The sequence below is a fragment of the Helianthus annuus genome, chromosome 13 (genome assembly GCF_002127325.2).
Source record: "Helianthus annuus cultivar XRQ/B chromosome 13, HanXRQr2.0-SUNRISE, whole genome shotgun sequence".
Classification (NCBI taxonomy): domain Eukaryota; kingdom Viridiplantae; phylum Streptophyta; class Magnoliopsida; order Asterales; family Asteraceae; genus Helianthus; species Helianthus annuus.
Window position 1 is genome coordinate 139,103,358 of NC_035445.2, and position 16,373 is coordinate 139,119,730.

The 16,373-nt window shown below is 35.0% G+C and overlaps 1 protein-coding gene across 1 annotated transcript; it reads right to left on the minus strand.

Annotated features, from left to right (window-relative positions):
• Positions 1–2,147: 2,147 nt before the first annotated feature.
• LOC118485882 lies at positions 2,148–3,642 on the minus strand. The gene is made up of 3 exons (XM_035982387.1): positions 3,555–3,642; positions 3,330–3,478; positions 2,148–3,221 (listed from the first exon to the last, which is right to left on the minus strand). The coding sequence occupies exons 1-3, from the start codon at positions 3,640–3,642 to the stop codon at positions 2,148–2,150; spliced, it is 1,311 nt and encodes a 436-aa protein (XP_035838280.1).
• Between the last annotated feature and the right edge of the window lie 12,731 nt (positions 3,643–16,373).

The following is a 16,373-nucleotide window of genomic DNA, read 5'->3' on the forward strand; positions in this document are numbered from 1 at the left end:
ATAGCAACTTGTTTCCGGGAAGTTGATTCGGAGCGGTAAAATGTTGACAGTCAACGTGTTGAACTTGTATGATCTTCCCCAAACTCGGAACAAAAACGCTCTTCAACGGACTAGCATATCCTACAAAAAAACCTTCATTAGCTTTCGCACCAAATTTACCGTCTGGATCAATGAATGTGCATGGTGAACCAAATGGTTCTAAAAATTTCAGATTTGGTTTGTAAAGATGAAGCAATTCAAAACAAGTTTTCTTGTACTTCTTCACCGTAAGAACCCGATTGAGCGTGTAACATGCCGTGGCAACTGCTTCACTCCAAAAATATACCGGTAATTTCGAATTTGCTAACATGGTACGAGCTGTTTGATCAACGTATGATTTTTCCTTTCTGCGACACCGTTTTGTTGAGGAGTATACGGTGCGCTAAACTCATGAAGAATGCCCTTATCTTTGCAGAATTTGAGGATATGGTTGTTCTTGAATTCCGTGCCATTGTCGCTTCGAATACGTCTAATCGGCAGTTTGTAAAGATTTTCCATCTTTTTTATTAGCTTCATCAAAGAATCAAACGTTTCGTCCTTTCTCTCTAGAAACATCACCCAGGAGAATCTTGTAAAGTCGTCAGTAACAACTAAACAATATAGATCTCCACTTATGCTTTTCACATTAACCGGTCCAAAAAGATCCATATGGAGTCTTTCGAGCGGTAATCTGATGGAGTTCAAAAGCTTTTTCGGGTGCGATTTCTTCGTCTGCTTCCCTTTCTTGCATTCAATACAGTCATCGTTAAGATGGAAGCTTTTCAAATTAACACCTTCTACAAGGTCATTATGACTAAAAAGTTCATCTTTCGCAAGTGAATATGTCCCATTTTACGATGCCACATGATGGATTTTTTCTCAGTGGCCTTCGTCTTACTCACAAAGCATTGTGCCTTTTTGTCTGTCGTTGTTGCAACGCTCATATCTAGTATATAGAGATCGTTTTCATGAGGAGCGTGCATCAACACCATTTCTTCTGGTATTTTAAACCCTGGTTTAAGAATCAGACATTCATATTTTGTAAAATGAACAGTAAATGACTTATCACAAATCTGAGAAATGCTTAACAGATTGTTTTCTAACTCAGCAATGTAGTTCACTTTATCGAATGAAACGACCCCGTTAGTAAGTATTCCTTCTCCAACAATTCTTCCACCTTGAGTTCCAGCAAACCCGACATAACCTCCATTGATTGACTTGACGTCGTATAACAGTGCTAACATCCCTGTCATGTGTCGTGAGGCGCCGCTATCCATTATCCATTTAGAAACAATAGACCTTGGAAGCCCCTACACACATCAAAAGACATTTACTTAAACAATGATACCCAAGATTTTTCAACATTTGGTATACTACCAAAGACAATATCATGAGCTACTATGTCAACTTTTGGAATGTTAAAAACAACATTTGGAACATCAGATTCTGGGTTTGACTTTAGAGCTCCTTCCTTGATAGGTGGGAATTCTTTAATCACCTTATCTAACTCAAACTCAATTTTCTCATCATTGGTTGCAAAGATTTTCTGTTCAGATTTTAAAACTTCTTCCATTTTCTTTTCATCAAAAGATTGTTTAGGTTTCTCCACCCATGATTGACTTTGAAGGATAAACCTTTGAAGTCTTTTGTGATTTTGAAGATTCACCAATTTCAAAAGTTGATTTTAGTTTGTCATCTGACTTCAATGATACTCCGCGTTTAAGAATACGCACGGGGGATACCATAAGTGATTTTCCCTTAACATCCTTTGAAATTTTTGGTTTTGGTTTATGGAAAACTGGTTTTAATATCTTTTTGACACATTGTTTGGCCATGTGACCGACTTCATTGCATCGATAACAAATTCTTTTGTCATATTCAACAAAAGTGGATCTGTTGGCCTCGTCTCTTATCTTTTTGGCTGCAATAAAACCATCAATTGCTTGCTTACTAAAGATGTAATCGTTTTCGACTTCTGTATTATTACCTGCCACAAACACTTCACTCAATTTTTCTTTTCGCTTAATTGCTTTCTTAGCCATTTTCATCTCAACATCAACACCTTTCTTTTTGTAATTATTACCATGTCTCTTGTTGTTACCATTGTTACCTACCCATTCATTTTTCTTTCATGGGTTGTTTGTCGGTTGTTTAACAAAAGATTTTTTTGGTTTTGATAGAAACGAATTGTTGTTAACTTCTGAGATATCAATTTCCACAAGTTTAAAAACTTTTTCAACCTTTTCCAGGTTCGCATTCTGAATCGGGTACTCAAAATAAGCATACAGTTTGTCAGTTCCGGTCATCGTGTAAACCACAATGATCGAATCGTCATCCAAAACTTTATCTAACTTTGGGATAAACTTATCAAGAAAGTTTCCATCATCTTCAGAATCTGAACTAGAATTCTCAAAATGAGTTTTAACCGTTTTGAAATCAGTGTTATCACTTTCTTCATTCAACACTTGGTCTACAACTGTTTTAACCAGTTGTGACTCGTTGTCGGTGTCAGATGGAGAGAATGTAACATCTATGTTTTCCGGTAACTCATTCTCCTCTGTTCTCAGTTTGAGATTCAATGCCTTCTCCACCCCGTCTGGATATTTCTGAGTATAATTATTCCACATTGGGGGTGGAACGTTTTTGAAATCAGTTTGTTGAGGAATGATATGAATAATCACATATGAAGATGAAAGATAACTGATCAACTTTTTGTCAACTCTTTCTGTCTCAATGCGCATCAGTTCAAGTTCCTTCTTTAGAGACGCAATTGTATCCAGATGGATGTTAATCGACATTTGCTTTTCCATGACCGTGGCTTTGAGCAAATTAGCAATTTTATCATTTTCTTTACTTTCATTATGAATCATTTTAATTGATCGTGACAGAGTGTCATAAGCTTCTTTAACATCATTAAAATTAAATTTTAATTTGTCGTTAAACTTTTTCAACTCTTGAAACTGTTTGTTTTTTTCAAGACAATCCATGCATGGTTTCAAACAGTTTTCGCATGGCTTTTCAAGAATTGGATCACCTTTTTTAAACACATTTTCTTGTTTATCATTTTTACCTTCCGATTTACCAAAGTCTTCGGACTCAGACTCAGATTTCTCTTCTAATTCGGACTTCACATTTTCTGATTTGTCATCGGACTCGGACTTCTCACTTTCTGATTTGTCATCGGACTCGGACTTCTTTCCTGACTAATACGTATCACAAGTCTCGATAATTGACTCCTTTTCAACAGACACTGACTCTTGAGTTGCATCTTTGGTCTCATTGTTATCAGAAGATGTTTTAGTTTGTTCTACCTCTTGCAGATTGACCATAAGAGCTTTGTCTGCTATTTCTTTCAAAGTCTCTTCATTCATTTCCTTTGAGACATCAATGGTCTCTTGAACCGGAGTTTGTTCAACTTCGTACTGTGGGCAAAAACCCATAGTCGGTTCACCAAAGAAACCTGCAAAAGAATCAAACACACTGTTCAGACTGATAATAGTAGACCGCTGCTGCCTCCTCTTCTAGATCTGCAAGACTTTCTTCATTCATCACTTCACTGACTTCTTCAACTTCAGGAACACATTCCTCGATTTCCGGTTCCTGCTCTTCAATAATTTCAGCCATCTTTGCAAGACCACTTCCTGGAACGTACTTATTCCAACTGAAACCTTCGGGAATCTTTTCGTCATCTTGATTCACTAAAAGAGCTTTTTCTGTTTGTTTGGATTGACTGTTCTCGATTTGAGGTCATGGATTGAATGACTGTTGACTGTTTTTATGATAGATGGCCTGTCGGTAATAATCGTTGGCGAATGGATTCTGATGGTTATTAACTTCTCTGTTCGGACATTCGCGCTAGAAGTGCCCCTTTTCTTTACACTTGAAGCAAGTCACCTTTGATTTGTCGAATCCAAGTTTAGGATCAGGACCTGCGAGACTACTTCTTCCGGTAATTTCCATGAACCTCTGAGCTCTTCTCACAATGCTCGCCATACCCCATTTTATGTCGATGAGCTCTTCTCACAGAAGCTTGAAGTACTATATGCTGTTTTGCCGCTGTCTCGGTAAAATCTTGACCGTTTTTGATATTAACAACGACATTCCACAGTATCCCATGACTATAACTCTGATTGTTCGAACCTGGAGAACTTTGAGAAGAAACCTGTTCTTGAAAATTTTGAACCTTAGGATTCGGTTTGTAATTTGGAAATGATGAAAAGTTGTTGTTAGGCGTGCTTTGAGGTACTCCCGATGAAGAATCTGCACTGAATGTCGTTTGAATCTTTGGACTCGGAGCAGACATGGCATATGAGTTTCCTTTGTAATAAAGTTGAACATCTTGTTGTACGCTTACAGATTTCATTTTCCTCATCTTCGGAAGTTCAAGCTCATGAGCTTCAATTCTCTCGATAAACGTACTCAAATTGAAACCCATGTATTCCAAATTGTTCTTCAAAACCAATAAGAACGTACCCCACTCTTCTTGTGGTAGTGCGTCAGCCAACTTATCAACCCACTCCTCGTCTGATTTATCCATATTCAAACGTTTCATCTCCACTACCAAGTGACAGTACCTCTCAATTAACTCTTTCGTTGATTCTCCACTGAGAGTAGTAAATATGTAGAATTCTTTTTTCAGAAGCGCGTTTTTGCTTTTGATCATTGCAACACTCCCAAGAAATTTGATTTTAAGAGCATTCCAAATAGATTACGCGTCACCCTGATGCTGTAACAGTACCAAAATATCTTCCTTAATTGCCTGTTGCCATATACTGACCATCTTCTTCTCGGCTTTAAAGTGTTCTTGTTCAGCCGAAGTTAAAGTGTTAAGTGTTTTGGGAAGACCAGCATCATTCGTAGGAACTACATATTTCATTTCAACTTTCAGCCAGCATTCGAGGTGATTCTCCTAAACCCACGTGCGAAATCTATCCTGCCACCCCGAATAATCTTCAATGTTGAGCAATTTCGGTGGTTTTTGCATGGTTCCTAGCTCGTTCTCCATATTCACATTCTGGGCTATACATGCTGGAGATTGAACATTCATACCTCCTCCGAAAAACGCATTGTAAAACTCTTGATTGTCCATTTTTATACTTTGAAAAATGTTTCAAAAAATTCCTAAGTTTTGAAAAATTCTAATTTCAAGCGACCTGGACTTCCAAACGATCTGGACTTTCAGACGACCTGACTTTCAAACAACCTGGACTGCCAAACCGTGCGAGGTGACCAAAACCAAAAAGATTTTCAGTTCGTGCGGTCTAACTACTCAAGTCGTGCGAGTTGGTCACAATGTTAGAAACTTTCAAACGACCTGATATATATTCACACGATCTGATCTCATCTCGTGCGATCTGGTCATGATTTTCATACGGTTTGACTAAAACTCAAACGAACTGGTCAATTTCACACGATTTGAGCATCATTTTCACACGATCTGATCAAAATTTCAAGTTTTTGACATTTTTGGATCAATTTTAGTGTGATTTATGGTCTGCAACTTTGTACAATTGTTCAAAATGATGTTTTACACACAATATCTAAAATTCAGTCCATTTTATCCGTGAATTCGTCTAAAAATCCAAGAAAGAGTAGAAGAATGTGATTCTAAACCGTTCAAAACACTAATATCAACAGATTTGACTCATCCTGAGCTCTGATACCACTTGTAGGATTGATGATTCATCCAAAACGAGTCAATCAGCGTCAGATCTAGTTTCTAGAAAGGCGGAATCAGACTAGAAACAGCCAATCAGTGTTAGAACAGGAGTAGAAGAGTAGAAAGTCACTTAAAACATGTTCTTCATTGATATAATACGTTTTGGTACAGAGAGAATCCAACAGCAGTTCGGTACACAATTCTCTAGAAAGTTACAAATGAAGAACACCACTAGCCTATTTATAAGCTTGACCAGATCGCATGAGATAACTCATCCAGACCGCACTTACTGATAAGTTCACTTCGTGCGACCTGAAACATTCAGGTGACCTGGACATTACACAAAAACTTAACTTTTTAATCTATTACATATACATCACACGACATAGACTGATGATGCAGGCGATAGACATTATGCACCAACAATATGTTTATTGGATTAAGTTTTACCACTAACAGTAATTTACCCGCTTATCACAATTAACTTAGTTTAATTTACTAAACCCGTTTTTGGAATGTTACAAGAACTGGTTCCTTCTTCCCCATGTCTAACATGATGGTGGAGAAGAATGGAGACGCTCATGTGGGTGCAGTGGTAGGAGCTCAAACATCAAGCGTTGAAAAAACTTGGAAGTGTTGAACATGATGGTTCCGATATGTAAGTTTATTGTTAGTTTTTTGATAGTTAGTGTTTGATTTTGAACATGATGGTTCTGATCCGTTAGCGTTGAACATATGTATGTTGTGAAGTTGAGTTTGTTTACTTGATTTAAATATCGATAGTGGTAGCGGTTTAAGAGGCTTCGACTTCTCGCCAAACCATAATTTCTTTGGCAACTATATTTTTAGACGTGGTTCCTAACCGCGTATTTAGACCCTCGCAAGTATTAATATTATGATTTTATAACACGCTCTAAGTAGCGGTCCAAAACCAAGTCCTTTATGACTAAAATCACCACGTTTGTTGCTTGTTTTGTACTAGTGTCAGAAAATGATGTGTAATTGTTGGATGGGTAAATAGGTTGAGAAAAAGGAGTATGTGTTTAAAAAGGAAATGCATCCTTGATAAAATGGACATGGCAGGGAATATAGATAAGATCCGTTGTTGGATCTAGGCATCGATAACCATGACGTCTCGGGTTATATCCAATAAAGATGTAGGGTGTAGAAAGAAAATCCATCTTGTGACCATTGTATGGTCGAAGATAGGAAAAACTATAACACCAAAAAGCAGGAAGATATGAATAATTAGAGGGTCTACGAAAGAGATTTTCAAAGGACATTTGTTGGAGGATGTTCTATAAGGCATGTGATTAATGGGAAAGATAGTTATGTCAAATGTAAAGTGCCAAAATCCTGTTAGGAACATATGATTAAAGAAGAAATGTGAGACCGGTTTCAACCACACAATGTTAAACAAAACCATTCTTTCTCACTTGTGTGAGGGCAACATAGTTTGTGAACGATTCCAAGGGAGGTGAAAAAACTAGACAAAAGGTGAAATTCGGCAACCTAATCCATTTGAACATTTTTTACTTTCGTGTAAAATTGTAATCAATTTTGTGTAAAAGGAAAAATGATCAATACACAACATAAAATAACGTTGGCCATCACAAGACAAAACAGGTTTAGGGTATTGTTAATCACAAACATCCTGATCATGTTTATCTCTTGCACAAGTCTCTCTACTGTGTTAAGCAAACTCCTCAAGAATGGTTTCAACATCTTTTCCAAGCTCTTTAAACATGGGGATTTGTTGGTTTGAAGATTATTCCATTACTCTTCACTTACAAATCAAGGTATACTCTTCTGTACATCTTGGTTTATGCCGATGACATCATCGCTGGTAAAAACACCAACGCCAGTTAACAAAGTCATACAATAACTCGGCAACGACTTTTTCGACTAGGATCTTGGCAACCCTAGTTACTTTATAAGCATTAAATTTATCCGATTGTAACATGATATCTTTCTGTCTTATAAGAAATACATCTTTGAGCTCCTTCAATGAGTAGGTTTCTTTGATTACAAATTAGTATCCTCTCTATAAGCACATCCACGTCTTATTACTTAGGGACAACTTACCTTTTATCCAGCCTGGACAAATTTCATGAGCTTGTTGGTGCGCTTCAATGTGCCACCCTTTTCACGGATCATGATTGGACATCACCTTTGCAGTTAACAAGGTTTTATGCATTGTAACATTTGTGAATTTCCATCTATACATTACCACTTATACCTTATTTGGAATCTTTATCTTTATTTATTTATCATTAAGCACACATTATGTAAATAAATACATATATCATATATTTTATTTACATAATTATCTATATAAATTCTTTTAATTTATATATAGTTATACATTTTTAGTTATAAAATATAATGGTTTATATATTTATAATTAAAGGTTATAACTATAAATATGTTATTAACTACATAAACATTAAAGATTTAAGTTACAAAATAATTTATTTAAACTTTTGGAACTAACAACTCATATCTAGTAATTTATAAACTATTTGTAGAAAATAAAAAAAGTATAAGGTTCATTTTTTAAGCTTTATGAATATTTTTTTATAAAACAAAGTTTTATAGGCATAGTAAATTTTATTTGTTTTATAAAGTTTTTAAAACTTATATAAGTTTAATTTGATTTAAATTGCTAGTCAACAAGTCTAGTCAAAAGAATTAAAACCATTTAAACTATTTTTATTAATTGTTGTTTTGACTCTATGAAACTTGATTTAACTCATCTCTACAAATCCCACTATAAGTAGAGGTTAAATTGTCATCACTTTTCACACCTCAACGCTTTCTTTCTTAAGCTCTAAAGCACAAACAAGTAAATTTTACAATTTTATGCATTTTGTAGCTTTTCTTATGATTTTACTTTCAATGCTCATTTTGATTTTACATTGAGGCTTATCGGTTTTGATCTGGACGCTAGTCAGTTTTACATAAATCACAGATTTATTTTGTTATTAGTTTGAACTTGCCCTCAAATCCCAACAATATTTTAAGACGGGTTATGAAATATTAAAATATAGTATTTTGAGTTTAAAACCTTTTGGACTTCATTCCTACCTTTAGATGTGTTGGTTTTTAAGCTTATATTCTTGAATAAAATAACTTAAAATTTATATAAATGATCAAATAATTACACAAAAATATACAAATCAGATATGAACTCATATGTTACCGGAAAAAAAAGTTATTTTCATGTTCGTAGAGTGTTTGTTGTAGAAATCTTGATCCTTGCCTTTATATTGTGTTTATAAAGCCAAAAATCAAAACTATTGTTCCAAAAATCCAATATTTATGAAATTTGGTTTATAAGCTCCATATGACTTATAAACATTTCTGTGGAATTCTATGGAAGCCTTAATTATTTTATTTATTTATTATGGTTATTTAAGCCCTAAAATTAGACAATATGTAGACGACTCCAAAACTTATTATTTTTGAGTTGCAACCTTCTTATGACATTATAAAGCTACAAATTTAGAGATCCAGAGATAAGGTTTCTACGTTTACGGTTTGTTTTCCAACTTTCTTATATTTAGTTTTTAACTAGCAATTTGAACAAGGTTTTCTCCCACTTTTTCCTCATCAACCATCATCCTAACATGGTTTGTGTATGAAAATGGTAGATAGACTATAATAGGTGTATCTTGTCTCTTTTGGAACGTATTTTGATGCTTAGTGCTTATTTCAAGTTTATTTTCAACACCTTTTGTTTTCAAGCTTTGTTTATAGGTTTTTTGTTGATGCACTTTTGTGTGGATGTGGCTTGGTTCGATTCAGTTAGGTTCAAGAGCGGCATAGTGACATTCCTTCATCGTTCGCCTAGAAGAACGACATTCGAAACACGACGACAAGCGAACGAAAAAGGTCCCATCATGATAACATCTGCATGATGTCATCATGACCTTATCAAAACATATGAATTGAAATAGTACTAACATGTTGAATCGAAATAGACTTTTAGACTTTTTTTAATATACATATGTACATGGTATCGAAATAGAGAAACATGGCATCATCAACAAGTTATCGAAATAGACTTGTTGAAAGAAGTCTATTTCGATTCATATCATAAGTCTATTTCGATGTAGAAGCTAATGTCTAGCCATATTTCAATATGTTTCGTTTATGATCGTTCTGTTTCGTTGTATCTCTGATGTATGGATATAGATAGGCTCTGTTTCTTCAGAGAGAGAGAGAGAGAGCATAGTTCAGAGAGTTAGGGCAAAACATTTGTAAACCTTGTAATGTCACTCTGCTGAAATCAATACCATTGAGCTTTGAAAGTGATAATCTTCTTGTATTGAGAGTGTTCTTGCTTGATTTATATACAAACTTCGATTCCGTACTTGTTTATGTGTTCAACAACAAGGAATAGGTTCTCTAAGATCCTCCATAGGGACCTATAAGTGGTGTTAGAGCTTTGGCTCAATTCCTTATTAAAAATCAAGCATTTTGGAGAAGATTTGAGTGGTTTTGAGTGTTATTTGAAGAGTTCTTGGACAAACACTAAAACCCATTTTATTGAATGATAATCTGGACTAAAAATGAGTAAAATGAAGTTGTTTGTTGATAATTTTTGTTAACTCTGGTTAAAACCATTGGAGATTGTCAAAAAACGAGATTTTTAGTGATTTTGGGACTTAAAATTTGAACTTCATATTTTACATTTTACGTGACAAACTTCGCCAGAATTTCTTGCCGGAATTGTACTTTCCGAGGAAGGTCTGTTATTGGTTGACCTGCAAAAATGTTGGTATAGCAGGAGAGTTGTCACATCCCAACCTATGGCGGAAACATCGGGGCGTGCACTGAGCGAAACAGATTGTTCACGAGAATCCATAACAACTATTAATGTCAATATATTTAACGTTTAATGTCCCATACCATCAAACATATAAAGCAAAACAGTCATTACAAATATTAGTCTTGTTAGGACCGGTTTTGACTCTGAAACGATTGCGAAATGAACATGTGACGTGCGGAATCCGTACACGAACGTGACCGAACACACGAGACGTAATATAACTGTGATTCTATTAGAAATCTGAAATTGTACAGCACCTTGAATCACTTTCTCTCTCTAGATCTCTAGCTCTCCAAAATGTCAAATGAGCAAAAGTCTCCAAAACTAACACAAGACTTCTATTTATAGGCCAAGGGGAATTAATGAGACTTCTCATTAATTATAGAAATGCCACCTTGCCTTTTGCTACATATTACAATATAAAGACTTGTTTTCTTCTGTATCTGTTGCGGACTGGATTGACGAAGGCGATAGACATAAATGCGCTAACAGACTCCCCCTTGGATATTACCGCAGTCAATCTCGTAGCGTCTTGTCTTTCTCTCTCTCTTTGAGTCTTCTTGAAGCTTTAACACGTTTTCATCAACGTAGACTCCCTCTTGCTTGAACAGAATCCCCGTGGATCTGTCTTCAGCTTCAGCTTCTCCTTTCTATAGACTCTTTTCTTCATCATGCCCCCCTTTCGTCAAGCTTCTGTGCTTTTGGGATCGACACCTGGCTTTCCGGATACAAGCTCTTTTGGAATAGTTACATGGCTCCTTGAATCCACGCTTCCTCTTGCGTTGAGCTTGTATTCAGACTCCCCCCTTAGACTCGGCTGTCGGGATCGTAGTCTGGTATCTGCAATTTCTCAAACATTTATAAGTACAAACATTTTAAACATTCAATTTATCCAGGAATTGTGACCTGGCTCTTTTAAACTTTCTAAATCAAGATTCTGGCTTTAAGATATAATAATATGAATATATCCAGAAATACTTGATTCACTCCCCCTATCAACAATTTTCATTGATTTGGCAGTTTTAGCAAACAAGATCCGAAACTGGCTCTTTTACGGATTTTAACAATATAAGAATCCAAATCCCTCATAGTTAATCATCCAAGTCCAATTTAATGACCTTGGAGATATCACAAACTGTTTTTGATTTTTGATTTTAAAACTACGAGTTTCAAATTAATGAACTTGTTTTATTTTCAGAAACACAATCAGCATACTTAGATTTTGAAACTTAGCACTCAAACATCGGTTGTCGAAAATAAAGCAGAAATCAAAATCTTTTTGTATTACATATTTACAGACAATATTTTTGTTTGAGTTTCTTGTCAGAGAATCATATCAGTTTATGACAAATCACTAGTACCGTTGAGCTTTTAAACACTTTAAGTTCTAAACGATTCACTTAGATTGTCAATATACTGATCCACTTAAATTTTCACACAAACTTCAATTGATTCGAGATACGAGATTAGTGTTTTAATAACTTAAACTTATTCGCGTGTCCCACCACAGAATATACTCCCGTATCAAAATTCCCTAGATTCAGTCTTACAGGTGAGTATACCAATCTGATATCTGTTCTCTGGGTTAGTGAGAGACCTTGAGAGCTCAGGTATGAACTTCCGTTCAGTCAAAGAGATGAAGGCCCGACTTTAGGTGTGTTCCCTTTAGGGAATCTTTTCTTCAAATGCAATTGATTCATAACTTTCGATATTTTTCAATTTTTATGCAGAGGGTAAGCTTTTAAAGCGCATAAAGTATTATACGAGGTCTAGGCCATTGCTTCCGCAAAATCAGAAGACCAGGTATAATACCCCAGATATCAAACAGTATAAAGACCTAGTATCTCAAAATCAGGCAATCTCTCAAACAAGATTTCGGGGGTTACCCATATATCCGAGAGATGTTCCCCACGAGATAAGTAAAGTATTTGATATTTTAGGTTTATATCTCGAAAACAATCTACTAAGCGTGTAAAAACCTACTGGCATATCATCAGTGAGATCGTTTATCACATTAAAACAATCCATTTCTTTAGCGTACTGTGATTGTCTACTGATGTACTATCATTTCCTCTTTTTACACAAAAACTCAATTTTTGAATTTTATCATGTTTTTGGCTTTTTCAAATTTTCTAATGTTTTTGGACTTTATAACAATTTCTTACTCACCCTAAAATGAAAAATCATTTAAAGAAAATTTGATAACCGATGTAAATAGCTTTGTCTCGCCATCCATTTTCTTCTTCTCATGCACTGTTTTACGGAAAATATAATGTACCCCCATGATTTACAAAACATTGATTTTTTACAGTTTGAAAACCGTTTTTCAGTCTTTTGAAATTAATCATGTTTGTTCCACCGTGAGGGTTTCGGCATATTCAAGTAACAAATTTTTTGAATTTTTTTTTTAATTTTGACAAAATTTAAAAACAAACATATTTTTGATTTTTCAAATTTTTGACAAAATAAAAACAAATTTTTGGTTTTTAAATTTTCAATTTTTAGGGTTTTTGAAATATTGTTTATTTATATACAGAAAACAAACAAACTCCCTGTTTCAACCAACACAGGGTTCAGCAGCCTCCTCTTCCCATGCCAGGCTGCTCCTATTTCCATTTTCACAATCTTCAGTTTTCTTAAGCACCTGCACATTCAACTATTTAGTTACTTGAACAATTTAGCCCAGGTCTGTTTGACCTTAGGCATTCAACACAATATGCATATCATTTAACTTCGGAAAATCTTTTTCATTCTGAACAAAGACTTTTTCAACTTTAACACCATCTTTTTCTTCATTTACCGAAGTCACTTGTTTCTTAACACTCCATGTTTGACCTTTTCGAGTACCTCTTTTGTAAAAATTTGAATCTTTTTGAACATTTTGATTCTGAACAACATTTGGTTTCCAAAACTGTTGTGGTTTTGTTGCATCAACAGTTGTTTTCCAACTTTGTGTTATTCTTAATCTGGGTGTGTGAGAATTCCAGGTCTGTCTAGAATCGAACCTGTTCGGGTTTGATTTCCAAGTTTGATTCGAAGCAAACTTGTTTGTGTTGTATCTCCAAGTTTGTTTTGAATCAAATCTGGTTGACCTTTGTCTCACAGTCTCAAATTTTTCTTTCTAAACATCATCAAACTTCTTTTTCGATTCAACATCAACAGGTTTCAGATTTGGACACTTGCGTGCAAGATGTCCAATTTGACCACATTTGAAACATGTTCTCTTGAACACATCTTTGACCTGTTGTTGTTGATTTTTCTTTTGAGCATAAAACTCTGCATTAGACCGTCGTCTAAATTGGAGTTCTTTCTCTTCTTCGGAACTTGTTCCGTGAACAAAATTCATTTTTGCCTGATAATTCGGCATTTCATTTTTCTTCCAATTTTGTTTCTTCTTATAACCCAACCCAGCCTTCATGTTTTTCTTCTTGAAACCAGGTTTATTATAAGAAATTTTGTGACCTTTTCCAACAAACTTTGGAATTTCAGATTTTTCAATTTCAACCATTTTGAAAACTTTGTCAATCTTTTCTGAAATCACATTCTGAATCGGGAATACAACATCTAAGAATAATTTGTCCGATCCAATCATGATATAAACTAATCCTTTTGAATCATCATTCAAATTTTTCTCGGATTTTGAGTTTTTCAGATATTCTTCATGAAAACCACCTTCATTTTCATCATGTGATTCAGCTTTACCTGTATCAATCGACTCTTCTTTCAACACACTTTCAACGACCTTACTTACCACCTCTGAATCAATAGAATCATCAGATTTAGAATAGGTTACGTCAATGTTATCTGGCAATTGATCTACCATGTTGAAAGCTTTTTCGACCTTTTCATCATTATAAAATGCAAACTTTTCCGGTAGAGGAACTTGATGAAACTCTGAGCCAATACCTTTCTTGTTTTGCTCAGAATCTTTACCATCCGGTTTTATGTTGAAAATTCTTTCAAGCACATATGATGATGCATGATAACTTTTTAACTTGTTGTTATCCTGTTCTAAATCAGCAATCTGACGCTTTAGCTTAGCAACATCCTCAATATAAGAATTTACAACTTGTTGCTTTATTTCATACTGTCGCTTAAGCGTATCAGTTGTTTCAGAACAGTATCTCAGTCTGGATTGAACAAGTTTCATTTGACTCTTCACATTTTCATATGACTCTTTTGTAATGTGATATGCCAATTTTATTGAATCATATTCCTTTTTCATTTCTTGACAAACATTTTCTTTTTGAGAACATTCTTCTGTCATTTTCAAAACATTTTCTTTCAAAACTTCATTTTCTTAGTCTAATTTTTTACATTTTTCTGAAAGCTTTTCATCATTATCTTTCAAAACTTTTTCATTTTCTAACATTTCTTTGCGTTTATTTTCGAAAACTTCTTCGATTTTATTAAACTCTAGATTTCTTGTTTTGAATTTTTCATCTTTTTCAGTACAAGCACTGCATGGTTCCATGCATTTCTTGCACTGTTCAACGACTTTGATTATGATTTCAGAATTAGAATTGACCTCAGTGATTGGCACTTTGGTGTTCTCTTTTGCATCTGTTTGATCAACATCTTTCTGCTTTTCTTTTTCACCAACACCAGCATCATCACCAACATCACCAGCAACTTCCAAAATCTCATCCTTCACTTCTCCTTTTTTTCTTCATTTCTTCTTCAACATCCTATTGTTTTTCAGTAACAGCTTCTCCAACCTTTTCTAACTTCACATCTTCCCCTTTAACACCTTCAACTTTGACTTCCTCAGCGACTTTCTTCAAATTATCAACTAGATTTTCAACATTCTTCTTCATTCTTTCTTCATCCCTCTTCCTCAAACTTGATGTCGTGGCATGTCTTATGATTTTTTCCAGCCTTTTCACATATGTTTTATCTTTTGCAACATTTGAATAGTATTCGCCGGATCGAGGAATTACTAAAAGAACATCATCATGAACTATATCCCTTTTGGGAACAACAGGTTCACCATATATGTTGACATAGCACTCTCGCTTCTTGTCCCATCTTCTATTGCTTACAACATTTTCATACTCTTCTTGCATTTCATCAATTTTGTTTCCAACAATGTTTCTTTCTCTGTATGTTTTCTCCTTCAGAATCTCTTCTCTGGTTTTCTCTTTGATTTCAACAACAAAAGCATAATGTTTGCTTTTTGATATTGTTCTGCCATGAGCTGTGAATCGATCATTAACACGATCTTCTTCTGGAAGAACCTCACTCAGAATTTCTTCTCGACTACTTTCCTTGATTTCAGCAACAAGCCCTGAATCAGGCGGAATGTATTTGTCCCAGCTAAAACCCTCTGCCACTTTTTCATCATCTTGATTTACTAGATAAGCTTTCTTCTTGGGATTATTTTCGATCATTTTCGGCTCTTCTTTGCTACGGTGGTAAATCGCCTTTCGGTAATAATCATCATTGAAAGGATGTTCATTTCCATCAACCGCAGAATTATTGCATTCTCTTTTAAAATGACCTTTTTGCTTACATTTGAAGCAAGTCACTTTGGATTTATCAAATCCCAGCTTAGTTGATGGACCACCGATTGTCTGTTTCCCAGTAATCTCCATGTATCTCTGAGCTCTTCTGATGCAGCTCGCTAAACACCAACGGATATCGATAAGTTCCATCTCTTCTGAATCAATCTGGTTGTAGTCTTCTTTAGTCAATTCAGAATTTCCAATTTTGCCAGCTACAAGACCTTCATACGATTCCAGAACAGATGCAAGGAAGCTCATTTGCTGCTTAGCAGAGTTTATACTCATAGCTGGAGAATTCTTTAGCTTAAGAGCAATGTTACATAGTATCTCCTCTGATTCATCAGGATTTGTTTTTAAA